Source organism: Elephas maximus, chromosome 12 (assembly GCF_024166365.1).
Source record: "Elephas maximus indicus isolate mEleMax1 chromosome 12, mEleMax1 primary haplotype, whole genome shotgun sequence".
NCBI lineage: Eukaryota > Metazoa > Chordata > Mammalia > Proboscidea > Elephantidae > Elephas > Elephas maximus.
The window spans coordinates 12639076-12666209 of record NC_064830.1 but is presented as its reverse complement, the minus strand read 5'-3'; the positions used below and the strand labels follow the sequence as shown (position 1 = coordinate 12666209).

Sequence of the window (27134 nt, the reverse complement as noted above, 5' to 3'; positions counted from 1 at the left end):
ACCACATTTAAATATTTGCTAAAAAGAAATATCACCAAGAAGGGAAATCAGGATAATATGGAATTCAATTGGGAAACCCTCCTCTTCAACTTTTGAGAAGATACCATGGCTTGGGCTTTAATTTCACCCCAGACATGATTGCCTTGCTGTTAAAAATGTAAGACCCATGATTGAAGAAAAAGTGACTTCAAGTAGATACAAAGGTGCTTTTTTTTTTTTTAATTTATTGGTCTCCACTCCCAGGCCATCTGAAAGACATAGAAAAGCAGGTTGAAAAAAAAAAAAAAAAAACTTCTCCAAGCTGTGATCTAGCCACATTTAACTTCCAGCCCTAACGACAAGTGGAATTCCTGTGACAGTTTGGGTTCTCAGTTATTTCTGGGGAGAAGAGCAAGACAAGCAGCAGTGTGTCAGGAATCGAGGGTCGCAGCAATGATGTGACAGGTAAGCACAGCTTATCCAGACAACACTCCACTGCCAAGCAGGCAATTAAGGCAAAAACAACTTCAAGGATTTATTCTGAAATTAACTTTTTTTCAATGTTGGTCATCATTTTGTTTCAGCTTATCCGTAAATGTCCCTTCGGCCCCTTCCTCCTTCTACCCCCTCTAACCACACCACCCCCAATGTTAAACGTGCCAGGACTCCACGATATTGTTCGAACCTCCATTTTTTGTTCTAGACTGAATAACTCTCTTGAAGAGTTATTGAATCCATCCACCTGACTCCCAGGCCACTCTGGATCATGAGGTTTTAAGTTTTGTTTTTCTTTTTGTGATAAAACTGGTCTCCAGACATGGATGTCATACAGATGCAGTATCTTAAAATAAACCACTATTCACAAATCCATTGAAATAAAATGAATCTACCTTACACCAGTATTATAACTTGCCATGGATTTGGCTCCGACTCCTGGCATCCTTATGTAGAAGAGAATGAAACACTGACCAGACCTGCACCAACTTCATGATCATTGGTATGTTTGGGCTCATGTTCCAGCAGCCTATCAGACAACATTCTGTTTTGATCTACAGGAATTTCATTGGTTGGCTTTTGGAAGTACATCTCCAGGCCTTTCTTCCCCGTCTATCCCAGTCTGGAAATTCCACTGAAGCCTGTCCACCATAGGTGATACTGCTGGTATTTGATATACTGGTGACATAGCTTCCAGCATCACAGCAACACACAAGACACCAGAGTACTATGAATTTCAGAGTGCTTAAGTTTTTATTTCATTGATTCACACAACAACCTTATACGAAGGCAGGATGAATATTATAGTGAATACAGAATAAATTTTTTTATAAAAGAAGAAAGAAAGAGAGACAGAGAGAGGGAGGAAAAAGAAAAAGCATGAGTTCAAGTTCCTTCCCTGTGCTATCTACAAGCCATAGGTCACATGTGACTTCAGGCAAGCTATATGACTCCCTATTGGTCAAGTGTAAAATCTCTGCTGTCAACTTCATGATCTCCAAATTTGCTTCCTGTTCCAATGGTCTGTGATTCTATTATCATTCTCATTTTTTAGAAGAGGAAGCTAATTTACAGTGAGGATGAGTAAATTGCTCAAGACTATATGGCAAACAAAAGGTAGAATCTGGACTAGAACCCTGCTTCTCTTACCCCTAATCCATTCTCTTTCCGCAGTCACGTGCTAGTCTAAACTGTAGGCACTAGGATAAGCAGAAGTGAACTCACAGACAAGAAGGAATGGAAGGTGCATTTGTAAAGTTCTATTTCAAAAATCAAAATATGTACTAAGCGTGTGGCTAAATCAAAATAGTTAGACTGTCTACCAAAACCAGAAAACCAAACCTGTTGCCGACGAGTCCATTCAGACTCATAGCAACCCTACAGAACAGAGTAGAACTACCCCACAGGGTTTCCAAGGCTGTAATCTTTACAGAAGCAGACTGCCACATCTTTCTCCCACAGAGTGACTTGTGAGTTCTAACCACAGGCCTTTTGGTTAGCAGCCAAGTGCTTAACCGCTGCATTGCCAGGGTTCCTTGGATTCTCTACCAGAATTAATTACCTAAATAAAGCTAATGATGATGGAGATGGTCTACACTTGATTATGTATTTCCTTAAATTTTAACAAATGCTAGAGTCAAGTCTAACAATAAATTTAAAAAAACAATTCAATGCTGTCCAGTCCATTCCAGCTCATAGTGACCCTATAGGACAAAGTAGAACTGCCCCATAGAGTTTCCAAGGAGTGGCTGGTGCATTTGAACTGCTGACCTTTTGGTTGGCAGTCAAGCTCTTAACCACTGTGCCACCAGGGGTCCATAACAATAAATTAAGAAACCATAAATATCGTGAAAGAATAGCTTTTCTTTATCCTTTCATATGCAACACTGTGTAGCTAATTAACAGATGGTGGCCTCCTTCTATCAACAGGGGAACTGGGGACATGAGGAGTCACTGGGCTTCGCGGTTCCTACGCTGCGAGGGCAGCAGGGGCTACTGGATTTCTACCCCCCCATCACCCAACCACAGCCGGCCCTGTAGAGAGACCTCCTAACCACCACAATCAAGGAAGGATATGATGTCATGCAAGCAGACATAACTTCTTTAAGAGCAAAGGAAATTAACTTTTGATACCCACGCATTAGTCTAGGACTTGGAAACTCATGGGTTTGACAAAGCACAAGCAGAAACGATTTGTATCAGCCTTAAGCAGTTTATCGTATGTCAGCCTGGATACTATCCGCAAGGAAATGGTCACTCAAGCTCAACAGGAAATAACAGTACAACAGCTAATGGCTCATTTGGACTCCATCAAGAAAAAAATGGTCATCCTAAAGAAAAGCGAATTTGCGAATCTGAGAACAGAGAACGAGAAAAGGAAAATTGAATTAGACCAAGTTAAACAGCCACTGATCAATGAAACCAGTCGAATCAGAGCAGATAATAAACTGAACATTAACCTAGAAAGGAGCAGAGCCACAGATATGTTTACAAATCAAAGAAGGAAACTTATGGAAGTGACCATAGGATATACTGAAAAGTATATCCAAACCAGAAGACTTGTTTCAGAGACCAGTAATAAAATTGACGCTGAAATTGCTTCCTTAAAAACACTGATGGAGTCTAACAGGCTGGAGACAATTTGCTATCTGACAGCCTCAGGGTTTACTCGCCTCAAAACAGCCATGGGGTTTTATAGATTCTGGAAATAACAACAAAACTACTATATTATGTTCCTGCTACCTCTGTGGCTGACTTTTTAGAACGCTACACCACGGGTCTGTTGCACTAGTGCTGAGCTTTGGCAGTTGAGCAACGAATTTAACGAGATTATTCAAAGCCTTATGGACTAAAAAGAACTGTTTTAGAATAGGAAGATCTAGTCATCTTTATTTTGTGATGTTGAAAAGCTGCTGTTCAAAATCTGATTAAGATAGGTTTTTTTTTTTTTTTTTTTGCCCTCCTTTTGATTGTTTATAGGAACTGAACCAATGTTTTCTTGTGTTTGCTTGGACAACTGTGTAAATCATATAAGATGTCTTTGGTATGTGTTACAGATTTGAAAATTACTCCCAAGCCTACATACTTCATATCGCATTCAACTTTCCTGATAACTATTGCACAATTACATTTTCATTTGAAATTAAAGATTACTATAACAAAGTTAAAAAAAAAAAAAAAGGTGGTGAAGCACCGATTTGATCTTTAACTAGCCTCTGACAATCGTTAAAACCTGTAGTGTTTCCATTTTTGTTCTGACAATCGAGAAGTGCAGAGTAAACCATAGACTCAAATGCAGTAATCATCTTAGCAGAGGCTCTGGGTAGGCTAACTGGCTCGTCCTCCTTCACGTAAGAACAAAATAGACAAGAACCAAAGTAACAGTAAAAGATAACATTTTTTAGTGCTTTCTGTGAGCCCAGTACTGTTCTAAATGCTTTACAAGAAGTATTATCATTTTAAATTATCTCAGCAACCTATGAGATGGGTATTATCGTTAGCCCCGATTTATGAATGAGTGAGCCAAGGCAGATTTAATTCATACACTGAATGAATGGGGAAGCCAGACCTTTGTAGTCTGACTCCAGAGTCCTTTGTCTAAACCATCAAAAATATGCCAACCCATGGACACACAAACATACACACGGCATATGTGGCATGCATGTATGTACATGTAAGTGCATATGTGTATATGAAGTATATGTGCATATATATACACACACACACATAAATACATACACCATAATATGTACGATTGTTCTAAGATGCCTTCATTCACTTTTAAATAAGAAGATTAAATTACAGATACCTCTGTAAATTATTTTGAAGGTGGCTGAGTCACTCTGACATACCAGGCATTGGTCGGTGTTTGAAGAGGAAGGGAAAGTCTGGGCGACATAGCAATTATAAACTAGACCTCACTGATCATGCTCCGCCCCTCCCAGCTTTACATTCAGGGAACAAACTCACCCCCTGCTGTCAAGTCAATTCCGACTCATAGCAACCCTGCCGGACAGAGTAAAACTGCCCCATAGAGTTTCTAAGGCTGTAAATCTTTACAGAAGCAGACTGTCGCATCTTCTTCCCTCGGGTTGGCTGGTGTGTTCAACCCAGCCCTTAACCACTGTAGCACCAGGGCTCTTTCAGGGAACAGAGGAGGAAATTTCAGACGAGTTTAGTCTTAATCATTTAAAAAAGAAAAAAAAAATGCTTTGGCAACCAAAATATGAATTCAAGATTTTTAATAATCTACTGCCATACCTCCTCAGCATAATGTGAAAAAAAAGCCTAATTTTATTTTCATTTGCCTTATCATCCTTTTTAGCTTCTGACTGTTGTTCTTCAAAAAGTGGTTGATTATTTGGTTTCATGGTAGTTGTTCTGGGGTTTGTTCTTCCTGAGGCATCTGTTCTTGAGACAGTTGCTCTGGTGATGATTGTTCCAGGGGTTCTTGCTTCTCAGGTACTTGTTCTCGAGCTTGTTGCTCTGGTAGTGACTGTTCAAAGGATTCCTGTTTCTCAGATATTTGTTCTGGAGATGGTTGTCTTGGTGACGACTGTTCAAGGAATTCCTGTTTCTCGGGTATTTTTTCTTGAGGTGATTGTCTTGCCAATGGCTGTTCAGGGGATTTTTCTCTCTCAGGTACCTCTTCTTGGGCTTGCTGCCCCAGGGATAACTGTCCAAGGGATTCCTGTTTCTCAGGTACTTGTTCTTGAAATGGTTGTCTTGGCAATGACTTTTCAAGGGGTTCTTGCTTCTCAGGTAATTGTTCTTGGGCTTGTTGCTCTGGTAGTGACTGTTCAAGAGATTCCTGTTTCTCAGATATTTGTTTCTGAGATGATTGTCTTGGTGATGGCTGTTCAATGGATTCCTGCTTCTTGGGTATTTGTTCTTGAGATGATTGTCTCAGCGATGACTGTTCAAGGAATTCCTGTTTCTCAGGTATTTGTTCATGAGATGATTGTCTTGGTGATGACTGTTCAAGGAATTCTTGTTTCTCAGGAATTTGTTCATGAGATGATTGTCTCGGTGATGACTGGTCAAGGAATTCCTGTTTCTCAGGTATTTGTTCTTGAGATGATTGTCTTGGTGATGACTGGTCAAAGGATTCCTGCTTCTCAGGTATTTGTCCATGAGATGATTGTCTCGGTGATGACTGTTCAAGGAATTCTTGTTTCTCAGGAATTTGTTCATGAGATGATTGTCTCGGTGATGACTGTTCAAGAAATTCCTGTTTCTCAGGTATTTGTTCATGAGATGATTGTCTTGGTGATGACTGGTCAAAGGATTCCTGCTTCTCAGGTATTTGTCCATGAGATGATTGTCTCGGTGATGACTGGTCAAGGAATTCCTGTTTCTCAGGTATTTGTTCATGAGATGATTGTCTTGGTGATGACTGGTCAAAGGATTCCTGCCTCTCAGGTATTTGTTCTTGAGATGATTGTCTCGGTGATGACTGTTCAAGGAACTCCTGTTTCTCAGGTATTTGTTCATGAGATGATTGTCTTGGTGATGACTGGTCAAAGGATTCCTGCTTCTCAGGTATTTGTTCTTGAGATGGTTGTCTTGGTGATGGTTGTCCAAGGGATTCTTGTTTCTCAGGTAGTTGTTCTTGTTCCCTTGATGATGACTTTTCTTGTAATTGGTGTTCCAGTGGTGATTTTCTTTGGGCTTCTACTTTTATTGGGGTTTCTAGTAGTTCGTGTGATTTTTTTTCCTCTAGAATGTCATATGGTTCTTTTTCTTGTTTTCAGTAAACAAAATAAAACAAAATCACCAATAAATGTAATACCCAGCTAAACCAAGTTAAATATACCAAATGTTGCTGCTATGTCACTGATTTAATAGTGACAACGCTAATATTAAAAAATAATAATTTTTACATAGTATGCTATAGTTACAATATGCTTTTACATACATTATCACTTTTACTCTCATTTAGAAATATGGTCTCAAGTAATCGTTAAAAAAAATAGGATAGGACAGTATCAGAGAAGCAAGAACAGAAAATATGTTACAAATATTCATGAAACTGATATAATGCTTTAGTTGTTTAAACATTGGACTCAATTTTTCTATTAGTCACTGAAGAAGGGAAGGCACTTTTAGTAAAATTTAAAAGAAAGAAAACAGAGCACAGAAGAATCCAGAGCCAGTGTTCTCTAGAATAGACACCAACACATGAAAAATAACCTATAGAGGTCAGAAAAAGTGTCATGTACTTATTAATCTTTCACTGGCCAAACAACATTTACTATACCACCAATTCCTACAATCATAAATGCCATTTGGCAAATAAAACGTGTAAAGACATCGTCAGCTAGAGGCTTCACATTACCTGAGAGATGTCAAGTAACAAAACTTACATATTTTAAACTCAGCATGTTTAAATGTTACCTTCCCGCTAGAGGCTTCACATTACCTGAGAGATGTCAAGTAACAAAACTTACATATTTTAAACTCAGCATGTTTAAATGTTACCTTCCCTCTACAACTTGTTATTTCTCTTGTTTTCAGGTACTGAAATATCCAAACTCCAATCCAGAAACCTTAATTTCACCCTGGCCACTCATATCAATTTTGTGGCCAATTCTGGTCAATTTGTTCTACTCCCAGAAATCTGTTACTTCTTATCTATTCCCCATAGCTTGGGTCCATTCCTTCACCTTCCAATAGCTAGACTACTGTGAATATCCCATAGCACTCTTACTTTTCCCTGTCCCCCTGCTATCTGGGTGATTTTTTAAAAAACATAAATTTGATCACACCATCCCCATGATTTATGCATTAATAATCACTGGCGATTGGAATTCGAAAGCTGGAAATAAGAAGGATCAGTAGTTGGAAAATATGGACTCGGTGATAGAAACTATGCTGGAGATCTCATGATAGACTTCTACAGACCAATAATTTCTTCATAGCAAATACATTTTTTCAACAACATAGATGGCAACTATACACTTAGACCTCACTGGATGGAATACACAGGAGTCAAATCAACTACATCTGAGGAAAGAGATGATGGAAAATCTCAATATCACCAGTCAGAACAAGGCCAGGGGCCAACTACAGAACAGACCACCAATAGCTCATATATAAGTTCAAGCTGAAGCTAAAGAAAATCAGAACAAGTCTATGAGAGCCAAAGTACAACCTCGAGCATATCCCACCTGAATTCAGAGTCTGTCTCAAGAACAGGTTTGACACATTGAACACTAATGACTGAAAATTAGATGAGTTGGAGAATGACATCAATGACTTCATATATGAAGAAAGCAAGAGGTCATTTAAAAAGACAGGAAAGAAAGAAAAGACAAAAATGGATGTCAGAAAAAACTCTGAAACTTGCTCTTGAACATTGAGTAGCTAAAGAGAATGGAAAAAAATGATAAAGTAAAGGAGCTGAACAGAAGATTTCAAAGGGTGTCTGGAGAAGACACAGTATTATAATGACATGTGCAAAGACCTGGAGTTAGAAAACCAAAAGGGAAGAACACTCTCAGCACTTCTCAAGGTGAAAGAACTGAAGAAAAAACTCAAACCTCAAGTTGTAACAGCAAAGGATTCCATGAGCCGAACACTGAACAACGCAGTAAGTGTCAAAAGAAAATGGAAGGAATACACAGAATCACTGTACCAAAAACAATTGGCCAATGTTCAACCATTTCAGGGAGTAGCATATGATCAAGAACAAAGGAAGAAGTCCAAGCTGCACTGAAGGCAATGACAAAAAACAAAGTCTAGGAATTGACAGAATACCAACTGAGATATTTTAACAAATGAATGCAGCCCTGGAAGTGCTCACTCGTCTATGCCAAGAAATTTGGAAGACAGCTACTTGGCCAACCGACTGGAACAGATTCATATTTATGTCTATTCCAAAGAAAGATAATCCAACCGAATGCGGAAATTATCAGACAATAGCATTAACGTCATATGTGAGTAAAATATTGCTGAAGATCATTCAAAAGCAGTTGCAGTAGTACATCAACAGGATACTGCCAGAAATTCAAGCTGGACTTAGAAGAGAGTGTGGAATGAGGGATAACACTGCTAATGTCAGATGGATCCTGGCCAAAAGCAGAGAATACCAGAAACAGGCTTACCTGTTTTTTATTGACTATGCAAAGGCATTCAACTGTGTGGATCATAACAAATTATGGATAACATTGCAAAGAATGGGAATTCCAGAACACTTAATTTTGCTCACGATGAACCTCTGTATAGATCAATGGCAATCATTTGAACAGAACAAGAGGATACTGTATGGTTTAAAGTCAAGAAAGATGTGTGTCAGGGTTATATCTTTCCCCATCAGACTTATTCAATCTGTATGCTGAGCAAATAATCCAAGAAGGTGGACTGCATAAAGAAGAAAGGGGCATCAAGGTTGGAGAAAGACTCATTAACAACCTGTGTTATGCAGATGATACAGCCTTGCTTACTGAAAGTGAAAAAGGTTTGAAGCACTTACTGATGAAGATAAAGGGTGCAGCCTTCAGTACAGATTATACCTCAACATAAAGAAAAACAAAAATCCACACAAATTCACCAATAAGCAACATCATGATAATCAGAGAAAAGATTGAATTTGTGAAGGATTTCATTTACTTGGATCCATAATCAATACTTATGAAAGAAACAGTCAAGAAATCAAATGATGCATTGCATTGAGGAAATCTGATGCAAAAAAAACTCTTTAAAATGTTAAAAAGATGTCACTTTAAGGACTAAGGTGTGCCTGACACAAGCCATGGTGTTTTCAATTGCCTCGTACGCATGCAAAAGGTAGAAAATGAATAAGGAAGGCCAGAGAAGAATTGATGCCTTTGAGTTATGGAGTTGGCAAAGAATGCTGAATATACCATGGACTGCCAAAAGAATGAAGAAATCTGTCTTGGAAGAAGTATAGCCAGAATGCTCCTTAGAAGCGAGGATGGTGAGACTTATCTCACATAGTTTGGACATGTTATCAGGAAGAACCAGTCCCTGGAGAAGGACATCATGCTTGGTAAAGTAGAGGATCAGCAAATGAGAGGAAGACCCTCAATGAGATGGATTCACACAGTGGTTGCAACAATGGGCTCAAGCATAACAAGATCAAGAGGATGGCGCAGGACCGGGCAGTGTTTCATTCTGTTGCTATGAGTCAGAACTGACTCAAAGGCACCTGACCACAACACAGGATAAAGACCAAAATCCATAGAATGACAAACAAGGGTACGGCAGAAATGGTTAGCTGACTACCAAAGATTTATGTTCCTTTCCCACAGTGTAGCACCAGCACACCCATTGCCGTCGTTTCAATTCCGACTTATAGCAACCCTATAGGACAGAGTAGAACTGCCCCATAGGGTTTCCAAGGAGCGGCTGGTGGATTCGAACTGCCAACCTTTCATTTAGCAGCTGAGCTCTTAACCACTGTGCCACTAGGGCTCCTTTCATAGTGTAGAGTTGCCAAAAACTATGTTTCCCAGTCTTCTTCCATCCAGGTGGAGCCAAATGAGTAGTGTGGACCAATGGACTGTGAATAGAAGTGACGTGTCACTTCTGCACTGAGGTGTGTAAGTATCTGATGTAACTTCCTCTTCTCACTCATTCCCCTTCCTGTAGCAAATTCAGAGACTGTGAAGATGGTTGCATCATGAGATCAAGAATTCCTGAGTAACCACTTAGAGAGGAGCCACCTAGGAAAGCCTCCAGTCCACCACAGGTTTTATGCAATCAAGAAATAAACATTTATTGCGTAAAGCCACTGAGTTTGGTAGTTGACCTCTTTACTACAGCCTAGCTTAGCCTACTCTAGCTGATCTAAAGGACTTCAAGAGCTGAACCTTATCTGTATTTCTATCTTCATCTCACACTATTCCCTGACATTCACTTTTTGTTCCAACCTCATCAAACTATTTACACCTTCCCAGACGCATGACACTTTATTGCTCCCTGCATTTTCACATATTGATCGCTTTGTCTAGCAGCCTCTTCAGTGTCTACCTGGTAAATTTCTACTAATCCTTCATGGTTCGTTGTAACAATTCTCTCCTTTATAACATTTTCTAGAAATTTTTGCAGCCTCTCTTCTGGGCCCAGAGTCAATCATTCTCCCTTTGATATATTTCCAGAGTGTGTACTTTATCACTTATGGTATTATACTTGACTTTCTTGTGTATACAGCTGAGTCCCCAGCCCCAGAAGACATGAGCTTCTTGCAAATAGCAAACTGAGTCTTATTCATATGTATTTCCTCAGTATTAAGTCTAGAACCTGGTACACAGTTAGCAGTTTGATAGTTTGTTCTTAAAGAATGATTGAATGAATAAAGGGTTAGTCTTGGTTCCTCTACCTAATCACAGAATAATCTTGGATGAGTCACCTTCCCTTTCTAGGTTTCATTTATTTAATTCTTGAAAAATAGGGATAATAATATGGATCTTTAGGAACCATAGATTATGGTGAGATGAAAATTTTGTCACGTGTAGGAAAGTACACCGGAGGTAAAAACCGATACATAATACTCATTTTCACATAAAAGCTTGATTGACAATACAAAGGCAGGGGTAACAGAAGAAAAACTAAAAATTTACAAGGTATGTGACTATATGCCAAGTGAAAGGCAGAGGCTGCAAGTGCTACAAATTGCCCTTTGCAAATTCCCTAAATTTGCCTGATGGCTCCACCACTCACTCGCCTGCTGAGTGCCCTGCCACGTGCTCCCCTGGCGCAAGCGTGTGTGACTCTCCGTGAAGTCTGTCTCCCCCACTAGACTGGGAGCAACTTGAGGGCAGAGAGTGTCTCTTACTCATCTTTGTTTCTCCAGTGCCCACTTTAGTCTAGTACAGAGAAGGTACTCAGGAAATATTTGATAAATGAAAGAATAGAGGAATAAGTAATAAATGAACCAGAGGTTCTTTAGTTTCATGCATAAAACATTCCTAAAAACATATTAAGTTAGAATGTACAAAATTAAAGATAGAATTATATATATTATATATTAAAATAGCATATAAAATAGATGGCACACATTTTAACATATATAAACTATACATCTTAGAATATCCCTGAATTCACCTTGCATTTTAAACACAACCTTCAATGAACTATTTCTAGCACTATTACATGTTCTATATTGCTTCTTTTCAGAACTGAACCTACAGTCCAATGAGCATCTACCAGTGCCTAAAGATTGACCACTTGCAGTGAACGTAAAGATTTTCACACTTGTCCAAAGTCTCTTGTCTGAAACCTATACTTCTTATCACAAGTTTCAGCAGCTTTATTTTTCTCTTCACTCCTTTTTTTATAATATTATAGGGGCAAAGGCAGTGAAAGACTAAAATTATGGCATAACTGAACAAAGAAAATCTGCCTAAACTGAACTGCTGACTGACAGATAGTGCCACCATATGGCACGTCAAAATCTTCCTTTGTCAACTGGCTGGAAAATGGTACACACAAAACATGGCATAGGGGACTGAAGCATAGTCATGAAAGTGTAGTGTGTTCAAAAGCCCAGTAATACCCACGGATGACTGCCTGAAGGGGAAAAGGTTGGTAGGCAGTGAAGAAAATGAAGCTATTGCTAATATTTTTCAAAGGGGCTACTTACAGATGGACAAATATTGAGCACATAACCGTCGCTTGTATTATAGCATATACGAGTGCCCCATAAATGATAATATACAAGTGCTCTCTTACCAGGAATTGCAACCATTTTTTTATTCTTGCTGAAGTTCTTGAAAGCTGTTCAAAAAAAAAAAAAAAAAATCCAGATATTAATAAGCAGGCCAAAAGTTTTACATACCATGAGATTTCAAAGTAAGACCTACAGCTAAAAGAATTACTGGGGTTGTAACCCTGTTAATTTTTTTTTTTTTAACCCTGTTAACTAGTATAGAGAGAGTGTAGGGCCCATTTCAGTAAAAATATAACCATGCTTTTATTATATATACAAAGGGTCATGTGAATATCATGCAGACTGTAGTTTCTAAGATGACATGGCGACTGGTAGAATTTTGATCTTCTTATTTTTCTTCCTCAAAGAATAAAGCATATTTTAGTTGAGCTTTTTCTTTAACTCCCTCCTCATGCAATTTTATAATGGGAAGTAAATGGCATATGGTGGCCTTTTCTTTGCTCCGTACAAGATTCAGTGGGTAACAAAGTCTCTGCGGTGAAACTGCTAAACCATAAAGTGCAGGTATTGGGTGCGCTCTATGAACAACCAGAACGTGTCAACCAGCTCAGTTTACACAGCACCTGTTTTATAAAACTCCAAGAGCAAAGAGCAATAAAATTAGAATATTCACTCTAAAATACGAGAACTACAAGTGTATAAGTTGCATCAAAACTTGAGAGAGAAAAAAACACACCCATTTTTTTATACATACAAGGATGAGGCAAACAAATGCAACAAACTTCTCTGCAGATCCATCCCACTGAACATCTCATCTGATAATTCTGCTGCGATTCAGGTGTTTTGCACTGTTTGTATGAGCGTCCGCCAATCCAGAAACATAACATGAAAATACTTGTCCTAAGATAGATAGGTACAGGTTCCGAAGTGTATCTGTGTGTCGAATTTTTCATTGACATAATTAACACAGAAATAGTTTTGCTAATAACCATTTCACTTCAGTTGAACTCAGGAGCCAAATAACTAGACTGAAGCTATTGTGCATCCTGACGTTTTGGCAAGCAAGATGAAAAAGATGTGTGAGAGCAGCTGGGGGGCTGACAGTCCTGAAGGAAGAAATTCGAGAAGTGGCTAGAAGACTTGATTGGAAAGATTAAACTGCCAACAGCAGCAGCTGGGGGAATCTGAAAATTGGAGCAAAGGAAAAAAAAAAGAACAAAAACTAAGTTTCAAGACAAGGCTGGTTTTGATTATAATTGTGTGAGGTCAGAGGCCACCAAGAATCAGATTTACCAGCAACAGCTGGATGAGGTCAGAAAAACCACTACTTTTGTCCACGAAGAATCCCATCAATTGCACATTTTAAAGTGTAATGTGATTTGAACATCATGGAAATACTGTATTCCACACTTGGTTGAAAACTGAGTTTTCATTTTCACTTATTTTGTGACTGCCAGGACATACGGTAGCTGCTAGTTAGGAATTAAGGAGTCATGCTCAAACTGGTGAAAAAAAATCCCATGTTTTGGTTTAAGGTATAATTAGTTTGTGAAAAGTTAGAAACCCAAAGCTAGATAGCATTCGATCTTTGTGTTTGGTAACTATTACTTAGGTCACGGATTTCTCTGTGGGCTAGAACATTTTTAAATACATCGGCAAAGATGTTTACAGAGTCCTTATAGAGGGTCACAAGTTAAATCAGAAAGTAGTTTGAATTCACAAAATCTCTGATAATGGCTTGGAGGATTTCCTCTTCCAACTGTGGGCCTAGAATTACAGGTTCATCAAATGAGCTGTCCTGCAACCAATTAGATTTTTTTATTCTTAAAGTAACATTTTTATTTTCTGATTTCAAACATGCTTGTGATAGAAAATATGGAGAACAGAATAAAGCACAAGAAAAGGAAGAAAAATAAATCATAAACCCACTACACGTTATGTCAAATTGTTACCTAAATGACGTCCAGCAATAGGACATGAGAACTTATCTCTGATTATATAGCCTTGGAAAAACTTTTATCTGTTGATTGCTGGTTCAAAGACTATACGTTTTCCAGACTTTTAAGGTGTACTTCAAAGTGTCCTACAGATACAGTTAAGCAAGTCACATTCCCCCAGGACACTGTTTCCTTCGTAACCCTCTCAAGGGTTTTGTACATGCTTATGTCACTGGGCATGGAAGTGGGCTGGTATCATCCTTGCTCCTCATTGCAATTTCCAGATCTATATCCCTTCTTCTTTCCTAAAACCCTTCAGCCCCTTTGAAGATCATGTCGTCAGACCCTACCACCCACTACTCTTCCTTGGAGAAGTTATCTATAGACCTTCCAGTTATTCCCCTGTACTGTTTGAACGTCTTAGCAGATGGTCCCCTGTCTCTCTCTACAACATGACTCCTGTCATAATTCTTGGGGTTCTCAATAGCCACTTAAGACAAACCTTCCAATTGTGGCTTCACACTTCCTTTAATTCATCACATCCAATGACCTTGTTCTCTACCCTACTCCCATGATTATACCCTAGACCTCGGTATTGCCAAGAATTCTAACACTCCCCCTAAATATCTGGATTTCACCCTACAGTCTTTATAGCTCTCTCCCTCTAAAGCTCAAACGTTGATAAATCTTAAGTCTCATCAGCAACTCCAGTCCATCGATCTATCATAATTTTGCCGTCCCTCACCTATCTTACGTGCACTTCCTTCTTTAACCACCTTAGAAACCGTGGTCCATCATGATACATAATCTTTGATTCATCGTCTCTAACTTCCAGTGGTTCCTTCGTGCCAGGACATAATCCTAATACATTTCCCTGGTCCATTCAGTATCCCTCTCTCCTCAGCAACTATGTCACACTTTTTTTCCTCTTCAAAAGTTGACCTCCCCTCTCTGCATTCAAAGCTATGACATTGCTTCTGGGTGAGAAAATAAAAGCTATCAGAAAAAGCCTCCTCATGTGCCCACCACCACATTTCTCAAACTTCCAGCACCTGTATCCATATAGTCTGCCATCTTTTATGTTACTCTGAATGAACTGTTCTTAAATAGAGCTCTCTCTCCCACTTACACACTCATTTCACATCTCTCACCTACTCAACCGCATGTCCCCCCCCCCAAAAAAAACCATTGCTGTTGAGCCTATTCCAACTCATAGCGACCTATAGGACAGAGTAGAACTGCCCCACAGAGTTTCCAAAGAGTGGCCTGTGAATTCAAACTGCCAACCTTTTGGGTAGCCGTAGCTCTTAACCACTAAACCACCAGGGTTTCCATAAACTGCAATTATTCCCTCTCTCATTTCTGTATCAACAGTTTGTTCTCCATTAGAAAAGAACAAACATGCTGTAATGTCCACTACTTTTAAAAAAGAATTTAATTTTGACCATCCATCCATCCATGGCTACTGCCCCAATTTACGCTGCATTTTACAACATAACTCGTAGAAAAAGATACCTGTGCTGAATGCCTGTTTCCACTCCTTCCATTCTTTAGACCAACTCCTATCACGTTTAATATTCATTTTTCTGCAGGAATAATCTACTGTTAAGGTTGAAAATGACTTCCAGTTGTCTAATCCAATTGTCAATTTTCAGCTCTCACTTTCCTTTCTATCAGCAAAATTCGACTCAATTGATCATCTTCTCCTTTTTCATTTTATTTACTTGGTTTCTGGAATCGATCTCTCCCTTTTTCTCTCCACCTGCCTCTTGGTTTCTTTCTTTTTTCTCAGTCTCAGTTTTCTCGACTGGTTCTCCCTCATCTTTCTGACTTCTAAAATTGTAGCATCCAGGACTCATAGCTTCTCTGTTTACATCCACCCCCAAGATTATCTTCTTGGTTCCATGGCTTTGAATAGTTTCTAAGCTCTGACAATTCCCAAATGTATACACAAGCCCTATTCACACCCACACAAAAACTTAAGGCTCATAGTAGGCAACTGCCTATGTGATATTTTCACTTAACAAGCCTAAAACTGAATTCATCATCTTCCTCCCAAACTGATTCTTTATTGCCTTCACCATCACAGCATATTGACACACCATTCTTTTAATTGCTTAGGTCAAATATGAACTCATCGTTGGCTCCTCTCTCTCATATCCCACATCAAATCCATCAGTAAATAAATACTATTGGTTCTACTTTCAAAATATCTCTAGAGTCTAATCACCATCTACACCACTATTATTCTCATCCAAGCCACCATCATCCCTCCCTAAGATGGTTGCAGCGCTCTAACTGGTTTCTCTGATCCTCTACTATTTCTTCTGTATACAGCAGAGTGATTCATCTAAATAGAAGTCATATAATATCAATACTGTGCTCAAAACCCTCCAGTAGCTTTCTATCTTAAAAACCAAAACCCATTACTGTTGAGTCGATTTTGACTCATAGTGACCCTAAAGGGCAGGGTAGAACTGGCTCATAGGGTTTCCAAAGAGTGCCTGGTGGATTCGAACTGCCAGCCTTTTGGTTGTGTCCAACAAAACCCTTCATGTTCTGCCACCTGCTACCTCTCTAAACTCATCTACTACTTTCCCCCTTGCCCACTCATCCCCACCCAAAATGGATTCCTTGCATTCCTCTAAACCTTTTATGCATTCTCCTGCCTCAGAGCTTTTGAACTTAGTATTCTCTCTGCTTGGACCACTTGCTCCTAAATATCTGCATGTTCATTCCCTCATTTACTTCAGGTCTCTGTTCCAAAATCATCTAATCAGAGAGGTTGACTCTATATAAAGTGGTACATATCCCAATCCCAAATAAATACAGGGGCATTCTAACTCCATTACTGCACTTTAATTATTTTCCCTGACCTTACTGCCATTACCACCTAACATAGTGTGTGTGTGTGTGTGTTTATTGGCAGTCTCCTTAAAGAACAAGCTCCGTTAAGGCAGCAACTGTGTCTTTATCCCAGACCCTGAAACAGTAGCTGGCACACATGAGACAATCAGAAAATATTTGTAGGATAAATTTCTTTAAAATATTTGCCTATTTAATAAGTAAACCATGTTATCTCATTTGTCTATATTGCCTATTCTGGATGTCTCTATTCGTACTCCTTTCATTCTTTACACCAACTCCTCTAATAGTCATCTTTCTATGGGAATAATCTACCAAGGTTATGCACGACTTCTATATTGTCAAATTCAATGTTCAATTCTTACTTTGATCTCTTAGCAAAATTTGATAGCTTGGTTGAGTCTCAATTGTTTGAGTTCTATTATTTCACTAAAAACACTCCTCAGCAAACCTAGAACTATACTCTTTTAGAGCTGAAAAAGCCCTCAGGAGCTCAGCCGACACATTTGTGTTCACACTTTGTTATGTGGAGCCCTAATGTTCCTGAGGTTTCCCTGTAGACCAGTGGGAAAAAGCCAATAAGGTGAAAAGGGAAGGTCGAATTTGTAGTCATCAACCTACCCATATCTTCTTCAACCATGCCATGCAATTCCCCTTTTCTCTGCTTAATAGATTGGAATTCTTCATGATATCCCACTTGAAGAAAAAGGAGTTTTGGTGCTTTCTTAAACTTTTATTTAAATAATTTTAGACTAACAGAAAAGTTGCAAAGGTAGTACAGAAAGTTTCCATCTACTCGTCACCCATCTTTCCCTTATATGAACGTCTTACATATATATAGTTGTTGTTAGTTGCAGTCAAGCGGATTCTGGCCTATGGCGACCCCAAATGTGCAGAGTAGAACTGCTTCATAGGGTTTTCAAGGCTACAATCTCTCAGAAGCAGATTGCCAGTCCTGTCTCCAAGGTACCTCTGGGTTGGTTTGAACTGCCAACCTTCAGCTAGTAGTTGAGCACATAACCATTTGCACCAAAGACTCCACTTACCAAAACTAACCAATTAACATACATTCCAAACCCAAACTCATTGCTGCTGAGTCGATTCCTACTCATAGCAATGCTGTATGACAGAATAGAACTGCTCCAAAGGGTTTCTAAGGCTGTAAAGCTTTATGGAAGCAGATTTCCACATCTTTTCTCCCACAGAGTGGCCAGTGGGTTCGAATTGCTGACATTTCATGAACAGCTGAGTGCTTAACCACTGTACCACCAGGGTTCCTTAAAATATGTACAGTACTATTAATTAACTACAGACTTTATCTGGATTTCACTAGTTTCTTTTTTTTTTTATTTTTAATGTGCTTTAAGTGAAAGTTTACAAATCAAGTCAGTCTCTCACATAAAAACTTATATACACCTTGCTACATACTCCCAATTACTCTCCCCCTAATGAGACAGCCCACTCTCTCCCTCCACACTCTCTTTTCATGTCCATTTCTCCAGCTTCTAACCCTCTCTACCCTCTCATCTCCCCTCCAGGGCAGGAGATGCCAACATAGTCTCAAGTGACCAACTGATCCAAGAAGCTCACTTCTCACCAGCATCCCTCTCCAACCCATTGTCCAGTCCAATCCATGTCTGAAGAGTTGGCTTCGGGAATGGTTCCTCTCCTGGGGCAACAGAAGGTCTGGGGGCCAGGACCACCGAGGTCCTTCTAATCTCAGTCAGACCATTAAGTCTGGTCTTCATATGAGAATTTGGGGTCCACATCCCACTGCTCTCCTGCTCCCTCAGGGGTTCTTTATTGTGTTCGCTGTCAGGGCAGTCATCTGTTGTAGCTGGGCACCATCTAGCTCTTCTGGTCTCAGGATGATGTAGTCTCTGGTTTATGTGGACCTTTCTGTCTCTTGGGCTCATAATTACCTTGTGTCTTTGGTGGTTTTCATTCTCCTTTGACCCAGGTGGGTTGAGACCAATAGATGCATCTAAGATGGCTGCTTGCTAGCGTTTAAGACCCCAGATGCCACTCTTCAAAGTGGGATGCAGAATGTTTTCTTAATAGATTTTATTATGTCACTAGTTTCTTAAATAATGTCCTTCTTCTTTTCTAGGATCCAGTCTGGGATGTTTGTATTGTTAGGTGCCATCAAGCCAGTTCCAACTCATAGCAACCCTGTGTACAAAAGAACAAAACACTACCCAGTCCTGCAACATTCTCACAATCATTGCTATGTTTGAGCCCATTGTTGCAGCCACTGTGTCAATCCACCTGGTTAAGGGTCTTCCTCTTTTTTGCTGACCCCTCTATTTTACCAAGCATAATGTCCTTCTCCAGGGACTGGTGTCACCTGATACCATGCCCAAAATATGCTTCTAAGGAGCATTCTGGTTGTACTTCTTCCAAGACAAATTTGTTTGTTCTTTGAGCTGTCCGTGGTATATTCAACATTCTTCATCAACAACATAATTCAAATGCATCAATTCTTCTTCAGTCTTACTTATTCATTATCCAGTTTCTGCGTGAATATGAGGTGATTGAAAATACCATGGCTTGGATCAGGTACACCTTAGTCCTCAAAGTGACATCCTTGCCTTTTAACACCTTAAAAGGGTCTTTTTCAGTAGATTTACCCAATGCAATACATCCTTTGATTTACTGACTGCTGCTTCCATGGGCGTTGATTGTGGATTCAGGTAAAATGAAACCTTTGACAACTTCAATATTTTCTCCATTTATCATGATGTTGCTTATTGGTCCTGTTGTGAGGATTTTTGTTTTCTTTATGTTGGGAGCCATGGTGGTGCAGTGGTTAAGAGCTATGGCTGCTAACCAAAAGGTTGGCAGTTCGAATCCACCAGTCACTCCATGGAAACCCTACTGTGGCAGTTCCACTCTGTTCTGTAGGGTCATTATGAATTGTAACCAACTTGGTGGCAATGGGTTTGGGGTTTTTTTTGTTTTTGTTTTATGTTGAGGTGTAATCCATACTGAAGGCTGTGGTCTTTGATCTTCATTAGTAAGTGCTTCAAGCTCTCTTCCCTTTCAGCAAGCAAGGTCATGTCATCTGTATAATGCAGGTTGTTAATGAGTCTTCCTCCAATTCTGATGCCCCATTCTTCTTCAAATAGTCCAGCTTCTTGGATTATTTGCTTAGCATACAGACTGAATAAGTATGGTGAAAGAATACAACCCTGACACAACACACCTTTCCTGACTTTAAACCACACAGTATCCCCTTGTTCTGGTCAAATAACTGCCTCTTGGTCTACGTACACGTTCCTCATGAGCACACTTAAGTGTTCTGGAATTCCCATACTTTGCAATGTTATCCACAATTTTTTATGATCCACACACTGGAATACCTTTGCATAGTAAATATGTTTCTGGTATTCTCTGCTTTCAGCCAAGATTTATCTGACATCAGCAATGATATCCATCGCTCCATGTCCTCTTCTGAATCTGGCTTGAATTTCTGGCAGCCCCTGTTCATGTACTGCTACAACTGTTTCTTGGTTCTTTTTTGTTTTTTTTGGTTTTTTTTATCTCCAGCGAAATTTTACTTGAGATAATTTCCACATTCTGTCGAATCACTTTTCTTTGAAATAGGCACAAATAGGGATCTCTTCCAGTTGATTGGCCAGGTAGTTGTCTTCCAAATTCTTGGCAAAGACCAGCGAGCACTTCCAGCATTGCATTTGTTTGTTGTAACATCTCAATTGGTATTCTGTCAATTACTGGACTTTGCTTTTTTGCCAATGCCTTCAGTGTAGCTCAGATTTCTTCCTTCAATACCATCGGTTCTTAATCATATGCTACTTCCTGAAATGGCTGAATGTCAACTAATTCTTTTTGCTATAGTGACTGTGTATTCCTTCCATTTTCTTTTGAAGCTTCCTGGATCATTCAATTTTTTTGCCCATAGAATCTTTCAATATTGCAACTCGAGGCTTGAATTTTTTTCTTCAGTTTTTTTAGTTCAAGAAATGCCAAGGATGTTCTTCCCTTTTGGTTTTCTAACTCCAGTCTTTGCACGTTTTATTATAATACTTTATCGTCTTCAGCTGCCCTTCAAAATCTTCTGTTCGGCTCTTTTACTTCCTCATTTCTTCCATTTGCTTCAGCTACTTTATGTTCAAGAGCAAATTTCAGGGTCTCTTCTGACATCCTTTTGGCCTTTTCTTTCTTTCTTGTCTTTTGTAATGACCTTTTGCTCTCTTCATGTGTAATGTTCTTGATGTCATCCACAACTCACATGGTTTTTGGTCATTAGTGCCCAATGCATCAAAGCTATTCTTGAAATGGTCTCTAAATTCAGGTACGATATACTCAAGGTCATACTTTGGCTCTCGTGGACTTGTTTTAATTTTCTTCAGCAGGAACTTGCATATGACCAGTTGATGGTCTGGGACAGCATATTATTTTCAGTCATCGTGTTTCTTAGTCTTCTCCAGACTGTGACAGTTTCTCAGTCTTTCTTTTTTTCATGACATGGATATTTGTAGAATGTCTCTCTATTTGGGTGCAGCTGATATTTTTTCATGAAAAAATTGGAGTTATAGATTTAGCGGAAAAATACCAGACAGATGAAGTGCTCCTTCTCATGTCATCACGTCAAGAGGTACATGATATCAACCTTACTTTTATCGCTGATGATATTAACCTTGATCACTTGAGTAGGGGGTGCCTGCCAGATTTCTCCCCTGTAAAGTTATCTAATTTTTTTTTTTTAAGGTTAAAAACCAGTGATATTGCCCTTATCTTTTATATTAAAAATATCTTTTATATTACACATGAAAAAATGAGACTCAGACAAGGTCTCAAATAAGTGAGCTGCACGACCACACAGTGTGTTAATGTTTGTGGGATTAAAGCCCCTGTCTCCAGACATCCAGTCAATGTTACTTCTTTTCACCTGCTAGACACCTGAATATTTCAAAATGATGAAACCTGAAGACAAATCCAAAACTATAAAGCAGGGAATTTGAAGTTTTCCATAGGAGATGAAATCCATGGTCCAGTCTATGAAGGCTTCCTCTAGAATGTTATTTTGGCAACAAAACCCTAATTTTCCATCTTTCTGATTTTCTAATTAATTGCCTGTGTTTTTATATTTTTATTCTTCTTTTAAGATTTTCAATTTTCTTTTATCAGTATTTCTTAATTGCAAATCATCTTAAATCTTTTTTGGCAATAAATAGGACGAAAGTCTTTTTAATAATTCAAAATAAGAGAATGAGAGACCTCAAGAACAGCCCATGAGCTGATCTGTTTGTGCTGTTTGCTCACCATTAAAAGAAAGGAAACTCTCAGTATTCCTTAGAAAGATTTTGTAAGTTCATTCAAATCATGCCCATATAAACTCCTGAAGTAATTGGGTCCACAAATTTATTACACATTATGTGAAGTACTATTGTTGCCTCTGGGAAGGCAAACTCATGTACTAATAGGAATAATAAAAGCTTTGGAGTGAGACAGACCTCGATTTGAAACCTACTTTCTAGCAATGTGATCTTGGAAAAGTAACTTATGCTCTGAGTCTCACTTAACTCAAACTTAGAACACTGGTACTTACTATCATCGGGGTAATCCTTATATGAGGATGAAAAGAAAGAATATAAATAAAATACTTAGCATAGCACCAAACACATAATATGTGCTCCATATATGTCAGTGCCTTTCCCTATACTTTCCTCATTCAAGTTTCAATGGGCCCTCTTGATGTAAACTTTTATGATCCATGAGGCCAGTCTGTTTTCATTAAAAAAAAAAAAAATTTTTTTTTCATTAGCCCAGGTTATTTACCAGTAAATTGATCTCCATCATCCTCCTTCTCTGCAAATAGTCACTTGTTTAATAGCTCTTCCACATGTAGATAGAGCACAGAATGGGAGTCTAAAAACTTAAGTTTAGTTATAGATCTTGATGTAAAATGTTAGTGACCTCACAATTATTCAGGTCTCACTTCCCTCATGTGTAATACAAGGAGGTTGAACAAAATGACCTCCCAGGTAACTTTCAGCTCTACAGGGGTCTGCATTCCCTTCCACAGACCCTCAGCAGACAAAGACTAAAGCTGGGTCCAGCAGAAAGAGAGCTGGAACAAGTCCCCATGAGTATTTATAAAAGAGAAGGATTTTCTTAAAAGGCATCCTCTTTCCAGCCATATTCTACTCAGAATCCGTGCTATAGTATAGAGACAAGCCCTAGGAGAGAGAGAAGTCTCCAACTTACCTCCACCCCCCCTCTTCAAAGCTAACTGACTGCACGTAATTATAATGATGACCTACAGCCGGAAAACTCTTCTTAAAATATAACCCCAATTATTTTATGCAACTTTCTTTGTTTCCTTTTATTAAAAACTCCAAGTGTGTATCTCAATGATTTTCACTAGTTCCAATTATCAAAGGAGCCCTGGTGATGCAGTGGTTAACAGCTCAACTGCTAACCAAAAGTTGGGCAGTTCAAAACCACCAGCCACTCCTTGGAAACCCTATGGAGTAGTTTTTCTCTGTCTTATAGGGTCGCTATGAGTTGAAACTGATTTGACAGCAATAGGTTTTTTGTTTTTCATTACAAAAACAAAAGCCAGACTTCTCATAGCTCACTGCCATCAAGTTGATTAGATGACCCATAGAAAAACCAAACCCGAGTCAATTTTTACTCGTAGTGACCGTGTAAGACAGAGTAGAACGGCACCATAGGGTTTCTAAGGAGTAGCTGGTGAATTCAAACTGCTGACCTTTTGGTTAGCAGTAGAACTCTGACCTTGTATGGCTGAACAAATTTTATGCTCATTTTAGCTGTAGTAATATTTTGAAATTGAATTGGTATTTAATCAGAAGTACATTCTACATTTGGAGTACACTTCCAAATGAATTTACGGCATATATTTCAAAAGCTGAGGCATAAAAGGTGAGCCGGTATATTGGAAGACAGGTTCAGGCTATGAAAGACTGAAGCAATGGGAGTGGAAAGAGTGCAACAGAGGTAATGCCTAAAATTCATAAAATAAAATGTATCAGAAATAAATAGAAGTCCTTCCACTTGTGTCCAACAAATCAAATTATATGATTATAAATAAAGAAGTTATGTTTTGCACATATAAGACTCAGTGGGTATAGCAACAGAATAATTCTCCGTCCACTCCCACCCTCCCAAAAGATGTCTCATCCTAATTCCAAGAAGCTGTGAATATGTTAGGTTACATAGAAAAATGCAAAGGGGGAAATAAGGTTGCATATGGAATTAAAATTGTTAATCAGCTGACCTTAAAATAGGGAACTCATTCTAGATTACCCAATGAGCCCAATGCAATCACAAAGGTCCATAAAAGCGGAAAAGGGGCGGCGGGGGGGGGGGGGGCGGACACAAGAGGAGAGTCAGAGAGAGATGTGACAGCGGAAGAAAAGTAAAGGAAGATGCAATGCTGTTGGCTTTGAATGTGGGGAAGAAGAACACGAGCCAAGGACTGTGGGAGGGTTCTAGAAGCTAAAACACTCAAGGAAGTGGATTCTCCTCTAGAACCTCCAGAAAGGAACACAGCCCTGCTAACACCTTAAATTTTACCCCAGCACGACCTGTATGGAACTTCTGACCTGCAAAATGAGGGCTGGAAGATAACAAGATAATAAATTTGTGTTGTTTTAAGCTAGTAAGTTTATGGTAATCTGTTATAGCAGCAATAGGACACTAATACAGTGGGATTAATAAAAAGGAAGCTCTACATTCAGCAACAGAATGGAAAGTTCACAAGAAACAAATAAAATACCATCTTCAACTGCACTTGGAAAGTACTGTGTGTAGAACCATACACTATACACTGGAGAGGATAAATATGCTCCACTCTGTCCTAATCGTGAGCCCATATTCAGTGATGGAGGCCACACTTAAGGAGGAATTCATATAAGAGCCCTGGTGGCGCAGTGGTTAAGAGCTTGCCTGTTAACCAAAAGGTCAGCAGCTCAAATCCACTGGCCGCTCCTTGGAAACTCTATGGGGTAGTTCTATTCATCCTATAGGATCACTATGAGTTGGAATCGACTCGATGGCAACAGGTTTTGGGTTATATACGTTCAAAGGTAAGTGACTAAAAATCAGGTAATTCAACTAATAGTTTAAAAGACTAGGGTGTTTGGTTTGGCTTAGAGAAGAAAAAACTTAGGTGAAATATAAAAACTCTCTCCAAATACAAGATAAACATCCTCTGGACGGAAAGGAAGTGTTTTAAGTGAAATATGTGAGAGAGTGACTAGTCTTGTTTTCCATGGTTTTTTTTTTTTTTTTTAAGGGATTTTAGTTCAATGCTATGAATACCTTATATTACTCAAAATTACCTAACAACCGAATGGCTGCCTCAGGAAGTGTTTAACAAGCACTTGTACTTGGACCACCCATCAGAAAAGAAATTACAAAAGAAATCGGGAGACTGGTTATATGATCTTTAAAGTTTTTTTCTTATTCTAAATTTCTATCATGTGTTAAGCATTTATTCTTCCTTTATTCACGTTGATAAAAACAGGGTATGCATTTGAGAGGAATAGCAACTTATTATTATGTAAGTATTACTCTTTATTTAGAATGAGAAGGGACCTTAAAAATCATATAGCCCATCTCCCTTGCAATTTCTCTTTCTGAGGGGTGATCCAGGTGTTTGTTAACTTTTTTCCCTCATCTACAAAGTTAACAAAGAGGTTAAATAATGTCTTTAGATTACACAGATGCTAGGCGGTAAAGCTTTCCACTACACAAATGGTTGACTTAAACCATTAAGGTTCATTTTAATGCCAAGTTCCTTTGATTAATATTTTGCTTCCCCTCTTTCTAATTCTTGAATATTTTAAAATGATTTTTAAATAATTACGTATTAACATCCTCCCAATGATTTTTTTTTTTATGATATTAATTTATCCAATGACGGTGTCTCCAGGACCATTTTGAAGGAAGACTGCCTACAAAAAGGAGCAACCTATACTGTTTTTATGGCTACCAGGAAGGCAAAAAAAAAAAAAAAAGACCCACCTTCACACACTCATATGTAAAGCCATGTGATACTTAATCATGAATGAGTAAGGTTACCATATAAATCCAATTTCTGTTATACTCCCTAAGAAATATTTTTTTCCAAAACTCAAAAGGCCATTTAATCAGGCCAAGATTATTACCCTAGGAGACTAAAAAGTGCAATCACATATACCAAACACCGTATAAACCCACCAAAAAGATGAGTTAATTCTACTACCAAAGAAAGCCATTTTAGATACTCAGATAGAATTTATGTTTAGTAGTAAGAAAAGCAGAGTGAACACTTTTTCTAATGTTTTGATCTTATTCTGGCTAAGGGCAAAGACTCGATTCAAAACTCAAGCAACAACAACATAGCAAGTCAGGGTCAATGCCAGCACACAACTCAAAAGTTACCACCAAGCTCATGGATTGCCCATGTTCCCCGCTATCACCCTCATGGACTCTCAGCCACTCTCCTCCATCCAGCCCAGCCCCTGGCATGGGTAATAACATGAGAAGGGGACAGCTCTCTGCACCCACTCTTCAGTCTAGCAATGACAATGGAAAGAACCAAGCAAGCATGTCACAGGTTCAACAAAACTTGGAGCCAAAAAAAGGGAGCATCTAATTCCACCACCTCATCTTACTGATGAGGAAACTGGAATCCTGCGACTGGCCTGAGTTGACAGAGCCCCTTGACAGCAGGTCCAGAGCTAATACCAGGTCTTTTAGGTGCTGGCTCAGTGCTCTATCTGCTTTGGACCATGTTGCAGTCCTAAGCACCATCTTATACCTAAGCAAAAGATCACAAAATATCACTAAACTGATTTGCCTTAAAAAATTAATCCCTCAAATAAAAGCACCCATGATTTACAGAATCAAATGAAATACCAGTTGGCTAATACCACAAAAACATTGAGAAACTCCACAAGAACATTGAGATAGGCTGATGGGCATATGGGCATTCCCAGCACAAAGATCAGGGCCCTTATTGCCGAGAAAACACTAACATTTGGTTTCTTTCCGTTTCGCCTTTGGGGAAAATAAGATGCATATTCAGTGAAATAGTTTTCCGTGTAGTTAACACCTTTACCTATAGATAAGGACTGTCCTCACTAGCCTATAGGGTATTTGCTTTAGAGATTCTGAACTAGGAGGAAAGTTTCCCATCTCCAGTCAGGCATTTCCCACACCTATTTACAAATACTCAGTTTCTTTAAGGA

The 27134-nt window shown here is 38.9% G+C and overlaps 1 protein-coding gene and 1 pseudogene across 1 annotated transcript in view; one reads left to right on the top strand and one right to left on the bottom strand.

The window, feature by feature from the left end:
• Window positions 1-208: 208 nt before the first annotated feature.
• The window catches only part of DCDC2C (doublecortin domain containing 2C), a 147419-nt gene continuing 120493 nt past the window's right edge, over window positions 209-27134 (bottom strand). The window contains exons 10-11 of the mRNA XM_049902815.1: window positions 12169-12213; window positions 209-248 (exon numbers count right to left, since the gene is read on the bottom strand). Coding sequence (XP_049758772.1) covers window positions 219-248; window positions 12169-12213 — 75 coding nt within the window. The 3' untranslated portion in view covers window positions 209-218. The remainder of the gene's footprint in view (window positions 249-12168; window positions 12214-27134) is intronic.
• LOC126086518 (coiled-coil domain-containing protein 90B, mitochondrial-like) lies at window positions 2417-3185 on the top strand (annotated as a pseudogene).